Source organism: Pseudorca crassidens, chromosome 13 (genome assembly GCF_039906515.1).
Source record: "Pseudorca crassidens isolate mPseCra1 chromosome 13, mPseCra1.hap1, whole genome shotgun sequence".
NCBI classification, from domain to species: Eukaryota; Metazoa; Chordata; class Mammalia; order Artiodactyla; family Delphinidae; genus Pseudorca; species Pseudorca crassidens.
The window spans coordinates 51972508-51990922 of record NC_090308.1 but is presented as its reverse complement, the minus strand read 5'-3'; the positions used below and the strand labels follow the sequence as shown (position 1 = coordinate 51990922).

General features: G+C 37.3%; 1 protein-coding gene across 7 annotated transcripts in view; it reads right to left on the bottom strand.

Annotated features, from left to right (window-relative positions):
• The window catches only part of ATG5 (autophagy related 5), a 131755-nt gene that overhangs the window by 91065 nt on the left and 22275 nt on the right, over positions 1-18415 (bottom strand). For all 7 annotated transcript variants that reach the window (XM_067702452.1, XM_067702449.1, XM_067702453.1 and 4 more), the window contains 2 exons: positions 17478-17556; positions 530-692 (listed from right to left, as the gene is read on the bottom strand). In XM_067702452.1, coding sequence (XP_067558553.1) covers positions 530-692; positions 17478-17556 — 242 coding nt within the window. The remainder of the gene's footprint in view (positions 1-529; positions 693-17477; positions 17557-18415) is intronic.

The following is an 18415-nucleotide window of genomic DNA, read 5'->3' as shown; positions in this document are numbered from 1 at the left end:
CAGGCAAGATTAAGGAACTATGATGGCTAAGAGAAGAAGAATATATCAGTAAATTGCAGATTCCCCTCAGCTTTTTCCTTGAGTGTATTTTCTAAATCCCAGCCAGGAGAGAGAGAATCTGAGCACAAAGCAAGGCTTCCTGTTCTGAGAAAGCAGAGACTAGAGATTGTGCCCTACCCAGGTGGAGGTATTTTGGTACATACACAGGGTATTCAGTTGCAATTCCAGAAGGATCGTGACTAGGACTAAGGGCACTTTTTCCAGAAGCTAAACACAGGAAGTTTATACTGTCTTATATTAGGGGCAAAGCAATCTGTCTAATGCTAGGGAATCCAGGAAGTGAGGGATGCTAGAAGGGTACAATGTAAGAAAGGTATGACCAAAGGTGGCTTCTTTGTGAAATTCTGTGCACAGAGGCTGGAATTTAAACTTGTATCACCAACCCTAAGATGTACCAATTACTCACAGGATTACAGTTACTTCATACTTCATAAAGCGGTATTATGAAATTAAACACTGTTATATTTACCATTTTGTAAACCCATCCAGAGTTGCTTGTGATCTTTTTTCTGCATTTCATTGATTACTTGACTTTTGTGCTTTAAAGCATCTGCTTCTTTCACACAAGACATAAAATGAGCTTCAATTACATCCTTAGATGGACAGTGCAGAAGGTCCTTTTCTGGAAAACTCTATCAAAGGAAGAAAAAATACACATATAAAACAGGTACACACATTACAAAATTAGCTCTTCAAAGAACTGTTATCTCCTGCAATTTTCCAATATTTTAAGCAAACCACCTCTTACCTTTGCAATAAAGAGACTTTAGTATAACTCCAAATACTTTTTTAAATTAACTTAAAAATCTTTAGCTGTCTGGCATATTCTGCACTTTTTCCAAATAATCCTTATGTGATATGGTATGCATTTATACAACATGAAAAAAGATATGAAAGAACAAGAATTTTAAAAATAGCTTTTTGACTGGCCATACCTAGTATTGTCAAGAATGTGGATGGAAATGTAAAATGGTACAAACACTGTGGAAAACAGTTTCGTAGTTTCTTCTAAAAAAGCAGACACCTACCATCTGATCCTGTCATTCTACAACTAGGTATTTACTTAAGAGGAATAAAAGCATATGTCTACACAAAGATTTGTACATGAATGTTCACAGCAGCTTTATTTGTAGCAGTAAAAACACAGGAAGCAACCTAAGTGTCAACAGGTAAACAAATATATAAACTGCAGTATAAACTTATCAAAGTGTACACTTTTAACATGCATAGTTTCCTTTAGGTCAATTAGAGCTTAACAAAGGTGTTAAAATGTAAGGTCAAATAGCTAAATTTACATTCTTTACCTTCACTGAATCTTTTAGGCAGTTGAGGCAATGATCATTGGATAAATAAGCAGCAGTGTAAATGAGATGACATGTACTTTTCACCGAAAAAAAAGAAAGATGTTAACAATAATAGCTAACTGAACGCTTACTATGTGACAAACATTGTACTAAGACTTTAATATGGATTAAATCATTTAATTTTCCTAACATCTCTTGAGGTAAACACTATTGTTATTGCTATTTTACAGATAAAAAATATATAAATAAAGCTCTGGGAGTGGATGGAATTGTACAGCTTGCTAGTGGTGGAGCTAGAATTAGTCTGACTCAACAACCCCAGCTCTTAAACCACCATGCAATACCACTTCCTCCCTAAGACCTAAATATGTACTTAATGATTCTATTTGAACATTATCTTACCAAAAAAAGACATTGTTCTGTAAGTCCTTTAATAAAAATGGAGTCAAATAATAATGGTAGAAAATAGCATTAGTTATAGCCTACTCATGTTATTAATAGACAACATTCAATTATCCAAGTCATGGAAAGCTCCTGAATGATTAGGAAATTTACCATAGATGCCCTCCTACCAAAGGAAAAGGCACTTGACTACCTATGGCTATCTCCTAAAGCATATTTTTTAAACGCAAATAATCAGTCACACCTCCTTCTATTTTCATAGAATCCAGTCTCACAGTTTCTGCTGAGTAAACGGTAAGCCACTATATAACTACCCGCTAGTCACAGTTGCCTAGAGCAGAAGGAAACAGCTGAAACAATCAAATTGTCTCTCTAGGTACAAATGGATTCCAGTTTCATGGTGCTCTTGAACTAGAAGTCCATAAAGAATTAAGATGGATACTTTCAAACAGGCACACAAAGGCAAAGAATAGGAGAAAATATAAAATGTCTTAAGAATGAAAAGGCAAAAGGAGAGTATGAGGGACAGATAAAACTAAAAGATGAGAGAGGATATGGACAGCAGAGAGAGTGTCCCTGCCTTAAGCAACTTTACAATCAGCTGTATTTGCTTTGAATCAGCTAGACTGAAGGGATTTGCCCTGGATTCCTGACCAGGACAAAGAATTAAGTGTACATCATATCAATTCTATTACAGTCAAATGGATTAGCAATATGATAATGATTAGCATTATGATTTAAGAAAATTTCAATTTTGTTATACTTGATCTATAAAATTAGAAGGGCTTTTTCAGACCAATGCTTTCTTTATTTTTTACTTTTTTAGGCGTGCAGCATGTGGGATCTTTGCTCCCCAACCAACCAGGGATACAACCTGAACCCCCTGCAGTGGAAGGGCGGAGTCTTAGCCACTGGACCACCAGGGAAGTCTAGAAGGGCTTTTTCAGTTGTTGTACAGTAGTCCCCAACCTTTTCGGCACCAGGGACCGGTTTTTCCCGGGAAGGGATTTGGGCGGGCAGGCAGGGGAGGTTCAGGGGGTAACGAAGCTTCGCTCGCTTGCCCGCCACTCACCTCCTGCTGTGCGGCCTGGTTCCTAACAGGCTGGGGACCCCTGTTGTACAGTTCACTACACTGCTAATTATCCACTTCAGTTATGAATGAGTGGCAGAAAATATAAAAGTTCATATTCCAAAGAAAATATTGTCTTCATGTACTTTAATTTATGACCTATTTAAGCTTAAATACCGTTAGAATTTCTTAAAATTGTATACAAGCTGATTATGAAAAAAAGGAGTTAGGATCTCTCAAACCACTGGTTTGAAAAATCAGGAGGAAAAAAATCCCGCCATTTTTTAGTGTTGCATCAGCATAGGCTGCTATTTCCTTCAATGGCTCTTGTAACCAGAGAAGGTACTGAGGTTTTCCTTTTCCCAGACTTCCACTGCTTTGCAGGTTTCTAAACTTAACCAATGCCGACACCTATAACTGATAGCTGACAATTCCAAATGCCTAGTCTTTATAGCAAAAGAGGGAGTCTGTTAAGAGAGTGCATGTTTGTACACCTACCCTTCAACAGAGAATGCCCTATCTCCAGATGAACTCTTTAATGAAATGAACTCAGGGGAAGCATGAGAGCAGTAACAGAAAAACGGAGATACCTGCTTAGGCAGCCATAGCAGTTGAATTAATTGTGGCAATGAATACAGTGTCAGATGTCTCAGCCAAAGCCACCACAGCTGCTACTCAAGAAATGCTCTTCTTCCCATGATTAGCTTGGGCTGGGGTGGGAAATCTTTTTTTTGAAAGCTTCACAATAAAATTACAAGCAGAATCTTGATTTGTTACATTATATTTCTAAATCTCTTCTCATATACATGAGCAGTTGTGTTTAAGTGCATATCTTTTCAGTCCAAATTCTTGCAAATAAAGGTAGCGACTTTAACACCATGTTTACTTGCTTTCATTAATCTTCCAAGTCAGAATCCTAATAAACTAGATCTAATTTCACTTTTTTCCTGAAAGGTTCCATTTACTTATATATTATTACCTGTGTCCTTTAATTAAAATATTAATCCAGGCAGTCTGGAGTATGTCCAGATGCATTAGAGATAACCAAATAACACTAAACGAAACACTAAAACTACTTACAAAGTTAGTGGGAAAAAAACTTTTTCAGTCGATTAATAATAATATTACAAGCTCTATTATGACAATAGAGCAAAACAAAAAAACATTTCCCATGTACTGCTGATTCCTCCTTCTCCCCGTCTCCCACACCCAATCAAGTTCTGTTGAATCTACATCCTAAATAGATCTGAATCCATTCACTTTCAACATTCCCAATGCCACTTTCCTAGTACAAATTAACAACTATGTGAAATTTCTCAAAAACCTCGTGACTGGATCCCATGCCCAAAATCTTACCCTCTTTAATTCATTTTTCACATTTGGAGTCATGGTGATCTTTCTAAAATGCAAATCTGGTCTTCTCACTCAGCTGCTCTGTTCTACTTTTAGGATAAAATCAAACTTCTAATGCTTTCAACATTCAAATGATTTCTCTCCCTGCTAACCTCTCCAGCATAATCTCTTACTCGCATTTCACGTACTCCATTCTCTTTCCCTTCTCTCCCACATACAGTCTCTGCTCCAACGATCCTGAATATCTGTCATCTGTTCAGACATTCTTTCAGCCATACTCTCTTTTCTGTTCCTTTACACAAACTATTTCTTCTGCCTGGCACACTCTCCTTGCCTATCTCTCAACCACCTACATGCCTACCCCCCAAAAAAGTCCTCCTCAAAATTCAGATTCAGTTTTGATATCACTTCCTTCAGGAAATTTCCCTTACTCCCCAAGTCTAGGTCATGTTCACAAAGTCCTTATACTTAACTCTATAATATCATTTATATTCTTATGTCACCGTACTCTTAAAGCTGGTCTCTGTCGCTACAAGACAGAGACTAAGACTATTCTCAAGTCTGTGTCATCTCAATAAACTTTTAAAAATAAGTAACTTTACTGAGATATGATTTCACATACAGCCAAATGAAGAAATTTTACACATACAGTTAGATAAATTTTGATACTGCGTAACTGTCAGCCCAAACAAGATACAGAACATTACCATCACCTTCTAAAAAGTTCCTTGGTGCCCTGTGCAATCAGTTCCCCCATTTTGAACCTCAGCTACCACTGATGTGATTTGTATCACCAGAGATTAGTTTTGCCTATAATATAATCACATATCAACAGAATCATACAATGTGTGGTGTTGTGTACTCTAGCATCTTTCACTTAGCATGTTTTTGAGATTCATTTTTGTTACTGCATGTATCCGTAGTTTCTTTTTATTGCATAGTAGTGTACAACTGAATGGATATACCACCATCTGTTAATCCAAAACCCTGTTAGTAGACATTAAGATTATATGCAAATTTTGGCTATTATTAAGAAAGTTGCTATGAACATTAGTGTACAAGTCTTCTGAGAACATGTTTTCATTTTTCTTGAGTATATACCTTGAAATAGTAATGTTGTCATAAAGAAAGTTTATGTCTAACTTTATTTAAAAACTGCCAAACTATTTTCCAAGATGAAAGTACAATTTTACACTCCCTCCAGCAATGTAAGAGAGTTCTGGTTACTACATTCCCCAAACTTAGTACTGTCAGAATTTTTTTTTTTGGCTGCACCGCATGTGGCTTGCAGGATCTTAGTTCCCTGACCAGAGACTGAACCTGCCCCAGGGCAGTGAAAGTGCCAAGTCCTAACCACTGGACCACCAGGGAATCCCTTTTTTAATACACATTTCCCTGATGACTGATGATGGTGAGCACCTTTTCATGTGCTAATTGGTTATTCCCATATGAACATACATAACATACATATATTATATACCTGTTCATATATATACACATATATATGTGTGTGTGCATATATATCTCTGTTTAGATCTTTTGGATGTGTTCCAAAGTGAATGATGTATTAGGGAACAATTTGAACAATGTAAATTTCATGTTTACTTTTGTAAACATTGTCCACAACAGTAGGTGAAGACAAAAAATGTACCCAGCTAAACCAAACCAAATCAGAACACACAGAACACACACACACCTCAGAAATGGATCCACCACTTCAATTCATACTATGAGCTACACTCATCCACATCCTATGTTATAATTTTGTCTGATTTCAGGTAACCTTCCTCCTATCACTTCACAATAACTAACAAGCTGCAATCCTTTCCAATGCTCTTTTCAACAAGCAAATTTCCAGTCTTTTTCAACATAGAGTGCCATATTCATTGTAGTACTTACGTATTCCTTAACCATTTAACATATGTAAAATTTGTTAAAATGTAAAATTGTGCTTTTATTAGGTTCCTATCTTTTTCATTTGTCATCAATGAAGTTTTGGGGTTTCCTCTGATTTTTAACAACACAGTACTTTTTAGGAATATGTACCTTGCAGTAGAGCAAAACTATGTAGAAGTGGTGAAAGCAGACACTCTTGCCTTTTTCCTGATCTTGGGTGAAACATTCAGTAAACCACCATTTAGCATGATTTCAGCTGTAGGCTTCTCATATTTAGTCTTTGTCAAATTGAGACAATTCCCTTCTATTCCTAAGCTTGCTAAGAGTTTTGATGAAAAACGGGTACTGAGTTTTGTCAAAAGCTTTTTTTGCATCTATTCATCAAATCATGATTTCTCTTTTTTCTGCTAATATGCTGAAATGAATTAAATCGATTCACTGATAATGAAGTTGAGTCACCCTTGTATTTGTGGGACAATCTCAACATGGTCATGGTGTATTGTCCTTTTTATATGTTGCTACATTCGATTTGCTTGTATTTTCTTGAGTGTCTGCATCTAAGTTCATTAGAAATACTGGTCTGCAATTTTCCTTTAATATCTTTAATAGGTTTTGGTATCAGAGTTATTCTGACCTGTAAAACAAATTGGGAAATATTCCCTCCCCTTCTATTTCTGGAAAAAGCCTACAGATTGACATTACTTATTCCTTAAATGTTTGATAGAATTCACCAATCATGAAACTAGGCAAGGAATTTTACTTTGTGAGGATTTTTCTTTAAATTACAAATCTAACTTCTACATACATTCAGGGGCTATTCATATCTGCTACTTCTTCTTTTCATTGAATTTGTCCATTTGTCAAATTTTCTGGCATAAAGTTGTTCATGATATTTCTTACTATCCTATTAATGTTTATAGGATCTGTAGAAATATCCCATCTTCTTCATTCCTGGTAGCAGAAATTATGTATTCCTACTATAGAAAGATTTTTCTTTTTTTTTTTTTTGCAGTACGCGGGCCTCTCACTGTTGTGGCCTCTCCCTTTGTGGAGCACAGGCTCCGGATGCGCAGGCTCAGCGGCCATGGCTCACGGGCCCAGCCGCTCCGCGGCATGTGGGATCCTCCCACATCAGGGCACGAACCCTTGTCCCCTGCATCGGCAGGCGGACTCTCAACCACTGCGCCACCAGGGAAGCCCTGTAGAAAGTTTTTAATTCCCTCTAAGCACTGCTTAGAATGACTCCCACAAACTTCAATATGTTGTGTTTCCATTATCATTCAGTTTGAAATACTTTTAAAATTTCCCTTGTGATTTCTTCTTTGACCCACAGATAATTGAAGATTTAGTGGCCTCATCCTTTAGATAAATGCGGCCACATATTTACTTACAGACATTATTAACCCTTCCTTAAAATTATATTATTCTTGCCTTAAACTGTCATTTCTCTTTTAAAGAAGTTAAAAGAGGTAATTTTTTCTATTTATCATTTATTTACCATTTCTAGTGTTCTTCATCCCTGCCTGTAGCTTCTTCCAGTGCTTTAAGACATCATTCCATTTTCTTCTGTTCTTCACTATTTGATGAGAAGTCACCCATCATTAACCTACTGTTCTTTTGTGTCATTTTTTTGGTGGCTGCTTTCAAGATTTTCTGTTTATAACCGGTTTTCAGCAGTTTATGATGTGCTTGGATGTGGTTTTCTATATAGTTACTTGCTTTAGATTTGCTGACCTTCTTTAACACACAGACTGTTTTCTCCCCCAAATTTGGAAAATTATTAATCATTATTTCTTTTTTTAAAAATTGAGATATAGTTCATATACAATTCACTTAAAATTGACCATTTTAAAGACCAGAACTCAGTAGTTTTCAGTATGCAGTTGCCCTCCATACCTGCAGCTTCTTCATCCATGTATTCAACCAACCACGGATCAAAATGCAGTTGGTTTTATCTGTGGATGCAGAACTTGTGGATACGGAGGGTTGACTGTACTACACCATTTTATATAGGGGACTTCAGCATCCAACGGATTTTGTTATGGAGAGGGGGGTCATGGAACCAACCCCCCACAGACACCCAGGGACAACTCTATTCACAAGCTGTACAACCATTACTGCTATCTAATTACATAATATTTTCAACACTCAAGAAACAAACCTTGTATCTGTAAGCAGTCACTCCCCATTCTGTCCTCCCTCCAGCTCTTGAAAACCACCACTCAACTTTCTGTCTCCATGGATTTGCATATTTTGGACGTTTCATATAATGAATCATATAAAGTGCAGCCTTTTGAGTCTGCCTCCTTTTGCTCAGGCTCAGTATGATGTTTCAAGGTTCATCTGTGCTACAGCATGTAACAGTACTCCGTTCCTTTTTATGGCCAAACTATATTCCATTGTATGGATATACATTTTGTATAACCATTCATCAGTTGATAAGCATCTGGATTGCTTCCACTTCTTGGTTCTTATGACTAAAGCTGCTATGAACAACCATGTACAAGTTGATGGGTAGACATATGTTTTCAATTCCCTTGTGTATATAACTATGAATGGAGTTGGTGGGTCATATGGCATTTGAGGGAATTGCCAGATTTTTCTCCAAAGCAGCTGCAGCATTTTACATTCACAACAGTAACATGTAACATATGAAAAGTACCGATTAGCCCACTCTCTCCAACACCTGTTATTGTCCAACATTTTGATCATAGCTATTTTAGTGGGCATGAAGGGGTAACTCACTGAGGTATTTCTTTGCAGTTCCCTAATGACTAATTATGCTGAGGTTTTGTGGGGGTTTTTTCATTTTTTATTTTTATACAATTTTTAAAGGTTACTTTCCATTTACAGTTATTACAAAATACTGGCTATATTCCTCACATTGCTCAGTACATCCTTGAGCCTACCTAACACCCAAGAGTTTGTACCTCCCACTTCCCCCACCTCTATGTCTCCTCTCCCCCAACAGTGGTAACCACTAGTTTGTTCTCTATTATCTGTGAATCTCCTTCTTTTATGTCATATTCACTAGTTTATCCTATTTTTTAGATTCCACACATAAGTGACATCATACAGTATTTATCTTTCTCTGACTTATTTCACTTAGCATAATGCCCTCCAAGTCTATCCATGTTACTGCAAATGGCAAAATTTCATTCTTTCTTATGGCTGAGTAGTATCCCATTGTATGTATGTATGTGTGTATATATATATATATATATACACCACATCTTCCTTATCCATTCATCTGTTGATGGACACTGAGGTTTTTTCCATGTCTTGGCAACTATAAATAATTATGCTTGGTTTCTTTTCATATGCTTACTGGCCATTTATATATCTTCTTTGGAGAAATGTCTACTCAAATCTTTTTTCCATTTTTAATTGGGTTATTTACCTTTTTATTACTAAATTCTAACAGTTCTTTATATATTCGGGACACCAGACCATATTAAATATATAATTTTGCAAATATTTTCTCCTATTCTGTGGGTTGTCTTTTCACTTCCTTTGAAGCACAGAAAGTATTTCATTTTGATGAAGTCCAATTTATCTATTTTTTTCTTTGGTTGCTTGTACTTTAGTTGCTGTTACCATGTAGTTGTGTTTACTGTTGCTTTGAAACCAGGAAATGTGAGTCAAATCATATTTCTTAAAATTTTCTTTCTGACCCATGCCCTCCTTCTTTTCCTTCTAGGACTCCAATTACATGATGTTAGACTGCTTGATATTATCCTAGAAGTCATTGGGACTCTGTCCCCACCTCCCTCCAATTTTCTTCTCTCAGTTCTTTACATTGGATAATTTCTATGGATCTGTCAAGTTCACAGAAGCTTTCTTATGCCATCTCCAATTCACTGTTAAGTCCATCAGTGAACTTTTAGTTTCAGATACTGTTCTTTTCAGTTCTGCAATTTTGTTATCTTAAGTCACTGAGTTTTTAATAGTTGCTTTAATTCATTTTTTGCTAATTCCAAATGTGGGTTATCTCAGGGTCAATGTCTACTGACAGCACTTTTCCCCTTGATATGGTTCAAGTTTCCCTGCTTATTTGCATGTCTAGTAATAGACGATTGTATGCTAAACACTGTGAATATGGTATAAGGATTCTAGATTATACTGTCTTTCTTGTTGAGTTTGTTCTGCCTGGAGCCTCTCCTTGATCTTAAAAAGGCTTAATTTTAGGCTTTATTAGGGCAGATCTAGAGCAATCCTTACTCTGTAAGAGGAGTTAAACTTTGTAAAGAGCAAGATGGTAAATGTATTATTTGTGGGCCATACAATGTCTATCGCAAGCACTCAACTCTGCTGTTGTAGTCCAAAAGCAGTATGTAAATGAATTAGCATGGCTGGCTGCATCCATCCATTATTTATGGTCACTAGAATTTATATTCCACATCATTTTCACATGTCACAAAATATTATTCTTCTAATTTCTTTTCAGCCACTAACAAATATAAAAAACATCCTTAGATCACAGGACATATAAAAACAGTCAGTGGGCCAGATTTGGCACACGGGCCATAACTTGCCAAACCTTTCCAAAAGCACAGCCTTTCAGGAAGATTAATATCCAGTATATTAACTAGGTCTTTCTCCACTCTGGATGGGCTGAAATCCAACATCTCCAGGTATTATGATATTTCTCCCACTTTTAACCCCCTAACATGCACACTCTACTAGGCCTTAAGGAACATCACCTACATGTGTGCAGCCCAACCCTCAGCCAGGCACTCTTGGGGAACTCATACTTCTGTACATGCCCTCTTCTTCAACAACCTGTCTAACAAGTTCCAGCTGCTTCAGCAGCCCAAAACTCCAATCTCTGCACCCTCAGTTCAGTAGAACTTCCTTGCTCCGCTTGAGTTCCACTCCCCATGACATAGTTAGCCAATTACCCTGAAGCACAGAGATGGGCTAAATGTGGGGCTCACCTAGTTTGTTCTCTTTCTCGCTACATCCAGTGCCTGAAAACAGCTCCACTTCATATACTTTGTCTGGCTTTATAGCTGCTTATGACTAGAGGAAAAATACAATCCACTTACTGTCAGAGATGAAAGCAGATGTTAACCACAATAAATATTTGATACATAATTTAATGACTAAACAAACCTTATTTCATAAAGTTTTAAGTATGTGTGACCCTCTGTGATCTCAACCTCTTGGTGTCCACACCTTTCTGTAATCCCTTCCCCTGGAGTGTAGGTAGGACCTGTGATCTGCATTAATCAAAAGAATATGGCAAAGGGACTTCCCTGGTGGTACAGTGGTTAAGAATCCGCCTGCCAATAAAGGGGACACGGGTTCAATCCCTGGTCCGGGAAGATCCCACATGCCGTGGAGAAACTAAGCCCATGCACCACAACTACTGAGCCTGCACTCTAGAGCCTGTGTGCCGCAGCTACTGAGCCCACATGCTGCAACTACTGAAGCCTGCACGCCTACAGCCCGTGCTCCGTAACAAGAGAAGCCACTGCAATGAGAAGCCCGCGCACCACAACGAAGAGTAGCCCCCGCTCGCCGCAACTAGAGAAAGCCCACATGCAACAACAAAGACCCAAAGCAGCCAAAAATAAATTAAAAATTAAAAAAAAATGTGGCAGAGATTATGGGATACTACTCCTGTGATTAAGTCATGTTATATAACTCTGGTCTTGCTAACAGACTAGCCCTAGAGGCTCTTTTTGTTGACTCAATGAAGTAAGCTACCATGCTGGGAAAATCCACATGGCAAGGAACTTCAAGCAGCCTGGAGGTGCTGAGTATGGCCTCTAGCTAACTGTCAACAAGAAGATATATCCCTCAGTCCCACAATCACAAAGAAATGAACTCTGCCAGCAACCTGAGTGAACTTGGAAGCAGATTCTCAAGTCTCGAGGCAAGAATACAGGCCAGTCAATACCTTGACTACAGCCTTGTGAGACACTAAGCTGAGGATCCAGGTAAGCCTCACCCACAGAAACTGTGCAAAAATAAATGTGCGCTGTTTTAAGCTGCTACATATCTGGTGACCTGTCCCACCGTGATAGACAGGTAATATAATACACTATTGATAAAACACTTCAAGACAGCCACCAATATATAGAGCTGGGAAGTACAGGCAGCAGAAGCATAGGGGAGACCATGATGTGCACTTAAGAACAAGGAAAGCTACCTCAGATCTATGTCATCAACACACAGTGGAAGGAGCAGGGACATGGTAAATTACCTTAGAGAGAGACACAGTGGCTCTTGGCCTAGTAAGAAAACTTGTGCATCAGAAAAAGGGTGTTGTCAGTCCTACAAGTATAGTCAGGACCAGTGGTAGTGCCTTCCCATGCACCGCAGGAAAGATAGAGTGCCTTGATCCAAAAACCTAAGTTTGTCTGGTCACAATCATTCAGCAGTGTTTTACACAGAAACACCTACCTTAATGCTGACCCAATTTTGCCTAGCAAATGTGAGCTCTGACCCCTAATAATCACTGTCAAGATTCAAAATTTAAATGTCTGTTCTTTTCAAAACCTAAATAAATCAGTTTAGCACCATTTTATTAAGAGAAAAAGAAAAACACTGAATTATTGTTGGGTTTTTTTTACTCCATTAATTTTTTTTTAGGATAGATATGCAATAGACCTGAGCATTTTAAAGAGCCCACTCTCTTCATTCGATGTTACTAAATTTCTGAATCACACTACTAACTTCCCTCTTTAAAAACTGCACATGCTGTAAGCAACCTGTTGATTCTAATGCAGCTTTGCAAGCAAAATGCCTATAGGAATAATAAAATAGCAAATAAAAAATCAGAGAGAAATAAAGCAAAGGTAGCAAAATACCAATTGGCAAATCCAGGTGAAAGGTATGTGGGTGTTCGACTCTCAATCTTTCTAATACAGGTTTGAATTTTAAAAAATAAAAGCTGAGGAAAGAGAAATAAAATAATTTTCTCAGGAGGCTAATCAGATTTAGGAATCAAAAATGTCCTTGAAGCTAATTAAGAAAACCATGAAGAAGATACCTTTTTCATTCCTGTTTTGGTAAACAGGAAAAGAAAGCAAAGCAAATCTGCATGTTTTAAAGTCGTTAACACTTTACAATTGCATAATATTTCTCTCTCAGAATTCAAAAAATAATATAAAAATTCCTACAAAAACAATTTTCTGAATCATCCTTTACAACCTTTTGGTTTTGTACACACCACTAACTTTTTTTAAAAAATAAATTTATTTATTTATGGCTGCGTTGGGTCTTTGTTGTTGCGCACGGACTTTTCTCTAGTTGCGGCGAGCGGGGGCTACTCTTCATTCTGGTGCATGGGCTTCTCATTGCGGTGGCTTCTCTTGTTGTGGAGCACAGGCTCTAGGCACACACGCTTCAGTAGTTGTGGCTTGCGGGCTCTAGAGTGCAGGCTCCGTAGTTGTGGTGCACGGGCTTAGCTGCTCCGCGGCATGTGGGATCTTCCCGGACCTGAGCTCGAACCCGTATCCCCTGCATTGGCAGGTGGATTCTCAACCACTGCGCCACCAGGGAAGTCCAACACTAACTTGTAAACCTGCATTGTTTTCTAAACTCTTGTTATTCAACCCATGGTCTGGTGCATCAACAGCACTGCGAACTTGTTAAAAATGCAGAACCTCTGCCCTCAGCGCAAACCTACGGAATCAGAATCAAAATCTGCACTTTAACAAGACACACATGTGATTTGTACGTATGTTAAATTTTGTAAAGTACTGCTCTAGACATTAAAATTCATTTACTATAAACATTATGAATCTATTCAAATGACAAGCATCAAAGTCAGTTAAAGATTAGAGAAAATATGTCCTTTCGAAAAATTTTTAACAGGTTTTCTCCCCAAGAATTCAGTGTGAACTATGAACTGACAGAAATGTGTGTGATGGAGGTGGGGGAATCTCTTGGAGACTTCAGTGTTGCACAAAATCTAATTAAAATCAGTATCTTTGAAAGCAACTGTAAAATAAAAATTCTAAGCAGTCTGGTTAAAGCACACACATCATCTGACACACTCAATACAAAATCATAAAAGATAAAATACTGATGCATCAACTGACAGAAAGTTGTTACTCGATAAATTTAACCTGTTGATGAGAAATTATTTTCTAGAAATTTAAAGAAAACTTGTTTCCTCAAGTTATTGCTTGAAATTTAAAGAAAACTTGTTTCCTCAAGCATTGCTTTTCTACCTGCAAATTTAATGCTTACTCAGTTTCATTATAATCAATCAAAAGCCGTAAGGCACTACAAGGGGATGTGGGCCTACATCAGGCCGTATAAGCTATCAATTAAATACCTGAGGATGACCTTTGTGGTAAACCAGGTCTTATAACCCTAAATAAAGGGAACTTAGTATAGGGAGAAAGAAATCTGGGCAATAATTTTCCTCCAACACAGGCCAGGGTCAGAAAGAGTAAGAGCAGCTGACAGAAACACGCTGGTAGTCGGAGCAAATTTAAAACATCCTCTAACATTCTGCTTTCTATTTAATTTCTCTAAAAAACTTTCCATCGGGGAAGACAATGTATGACCTACTAAGGATCCCAAAGAGCAATTCATTTTAAAATATCAAGAATAAACCCAGGGCTTCCCTGGTGGCGCAGTGGTTGAGCGTCCGCCTGCCGATGCAGGGGACACGGGTTCGTGCCCCGTTCCAGGAAGATCCCACATGCTGCGGAGCAGCTAGGCCCATGAGCCATGGCCGCTGAGCCTGCGCGTCTGGAGCCTGTGCTCCGCAACGGGAGAGGCCACAGCAGTGAGGGGCCCACGTGCCGCAAAAAAAAGAAAAAAAAAAAAGCATAAACCCATTACCTGTCAACACAAAAACCGTATTTTTGTGAAAAGTAACTATATTTTCCAGGACGACAACAACAACAATTTAGGGAGAAGACCGGCACTGCTGTATAGTTTTGCAAATATCTTTATAACGTCTGGCTTAATGGGAAGTAGATGGAGTTATCTTATTTGCTTCCACATTCAATACTATGCAGCTGTTTTGGTTAAAGTATGTAATTATACAGGTTTATAAAAATATGTAGTTGGAAAAAGTAGTATTTTAATAGTCTTTTCAGATTTATGGATATTCTTTTTTGATACTACATCAATTCAATTAGTTTATTATAACATTAATGTGGAATCTGAAAACACATCAATAAACATTTTGACCTCTGTTACATTAAAATTCCTGATGCCAGCCATGCACTTTAAACAGATCTTTCACACATGCATAATTTCTCAACATAATGCATTGATCATTTGGAAAGTATCTGTTTACTGAGTTAAGGTAGGCCTTCTCCAAACGTTTTCATGTTTCACTATATAAAATTTCTTAAAAATCAATTTGTTAAAATGACCACCAATCTCATCAGAAAATTCTTTGAGAATAATAAAGCTGTCAAGCTCATGGTGGCAGATACATGTTTTCTAAAATTCTAATTTTCACTTAAAGTGCAAATCTTATTATTGGAAACAAATACTGTCAGTTGTTTTCTCTGCAATGAGAGGTCACTTTGTTTGTTTTAAAGAAACTAACAAATACCCAAGTGTGAATAAACCACAGTTTGTCAGTCACTCTTTCAAATAAAAAATGCTGTTTCGTGAGAAAAGTGGCTCATGTAGCTCTCAAAGTAAACAAGGGCACAATGCTTTTCCTTAAGACAGCCATCGTATTTGGCACACAGCAGAAGTGCTTTATGTGTATTCCCATTTCACCACATGAGATTAAAAAGACATGTACTTAAGAGTCAAGATTAATAATAATTAATAATTTGTACCACTTCACCCAGGACAGGCCTAGTGTGTGGTGGTGAAGAATACAACGACCACTAGCACATTTTGGTACAGGGCCTTGCTCTGTGCTAAGGTGCCAAAAGTTTTGCTCACCATCGCTTTTGCAGATCAGTACAAATTTAAACACAGTGGAAAGGGCAAATAGCATCTTAATATTATTATGGAAATAGGAATCCCCATGGATCTGGGTCCATCAAACACTCTGAGAACCACAACACTATACCAATCATAAGAATTCTAAGCCTTTCCTATCATTATTACAATCCATCAACTAATTCAACCAATAATTACAGATGGCCTAACAGGCAATGCCAACTAGGTACCATAAAATTTGTTTGAGTATCTTTTGTATCATTCACTCGTATATCCCAGGCTCCTAGAACAGTGCGTGGCTGGCACACAGCAGGCTCTCAGTATTTGTTGAATGAATAAATAAGTGGGTAACTATGATATATTTTAACCTAGATTTCAAAGTCTTTTAGAGTGCATTCTATACACACACACACACACACACACACACACACACACACACACACACAATCGATTACTGGAAATGCTTTTCAACGTAATGGGAAAGACCTGTTAGGCAATATGGAACCTCTACACTTATTATACTTGGAGTAGTTTTACCTTCCTACCATTCTACATTTAAATTATTATACATACAGGCAGTCCTTGTTCTTCATGGTAACTGAAACTCATGCATATTAGAACCATGTCCTTACTCTGTATGGCTCCGTGGTAACTAACATCTGTGGTAGCATGGTGCTGTGCAAAGTATATCAGTGCAAATAACAGTGAAATAAATGCAAACGCCCCACAAATCCACTTTCAGTAAAACGGAAAGGAAAGTAACTTAGGAAGACTGGGTGAGCCTTTGGGCAATGACTTTGAATAAGTGACCCTAATGGGAAAGCAAATCAGACACCTAAATGACTTCTCAAACTCTTAGCATGTCTCCCTCCCACTATATGTCACCATTTGAGAATCACTGCCTAGTGATCAATTAATAGAGGGGGTTCAATCCTTCAGCGGTACTTGCTTGTGGGGTGGAGGATGGAGAATCAGGGTGTTTAGTGAGAAAGTGATGAGATTTTTATAAAATAATGAGACAAAATTAGGTTACAAAAAAATCTAGCCTGGACTCTTAAAAACTACAGGAATTAATATTTCTCAAAACAGACTTAAATCAAGCCTTTGTATTTCTGTCTCCTAACGCTTCTTTTCATTCCATCAAAAGAGCCTTAGAGTTACTCAGTGTTAGGTTGCCTCCTTCCCCATTCCCAAGCCCACATGCACTCAGGATTTTGTTCTTCCTATTTGAGGGTTTTTTTTAATGAATATAAATATTCCAAAATATTATAAATTTTAAACATAGTACATCCAGCTCCAACAAAGAATAGGCACTTATACGTTAAATGTTTAAATAGTTCTGTCAAGAGTTAAGAAGAAATTGAAAGGCATTTTATAAACACTAATGGCAGCTTAGCAAATAAAAAGTATCATGGGAGAAGCAATAAACAACTTAAAAACAAAATTCTACTCTAAGTCTACTTACTAAGTAGTACCACAAGTGGGACAAATGGGAAATGTTATTTAAACTATACCTTAAAATGTACTGTGATGTTCCAAGGAAGAGCTGAACTTGATGCAAGAAGATCAAAGAGCAAACCAATTGGATAATGCCTAAAAATGAAAGAGTATATTTTAAGATAAAATAAATATTTAAAGTTAAACTACAACTCCAAAATAAATTTCCAGCATGTTTCAACATCAAACATCAGGGGACTTCAACTACAAATCACAGAAAGGTAATGTTTTACACAGTTACTTGCCTGGGCTAATATGGCATAGTTTCTAGGCATCGGGTGTTTTTTTTTTTTCTTTCTAACCATACCGTTCCCCAGGGAATCCTCAACATACATAATGAAATTGTACTAAGGCACCTTTTATCAGCCATGAGCACGGTTATGTCACAGTACTGCCACATCTAATTATCATCCAAGCATTCATATTGGACAACCAGTTTTTTTCTGGAGGGGTGGGATAGGGAAGGTGGGAGGGAGGGAGACACAAGAGGGAGGAGATATGGGGATATATGTATATGTATAGCTGATTCACTTTGTTATAAAGCAGAAACTAACACACCATTGTAAAGCAATTATACTGCAATAAAGATGTTAAAAAAAAAACCTCAAAATTTTAGAAAATGTTAAGAACTGAGAAGAGCACCTAAAAGAGCATGCAATCACCTATTTTGTACTTATTACTATTAACATTACAGTATATAAATTTCCAGTCTTTTCTTTATGCATACATATCTAAATATACATTAGACTTATCCTTTACAGACTGCCATAACCTGCTTTTTTCATATAACAATATGTGAACATTTTCCAAGTCACTGAATATTCTTCTGTGGCCTAATAATAAAATAATAAATTTGGGACTTCCTAAATGAGAGAACATTTCCTAATATAACCATTACTCACAGTGAAGCGAATTATTTAGTAACAAACAAGTTAATAATACAAACCTTGCAGAT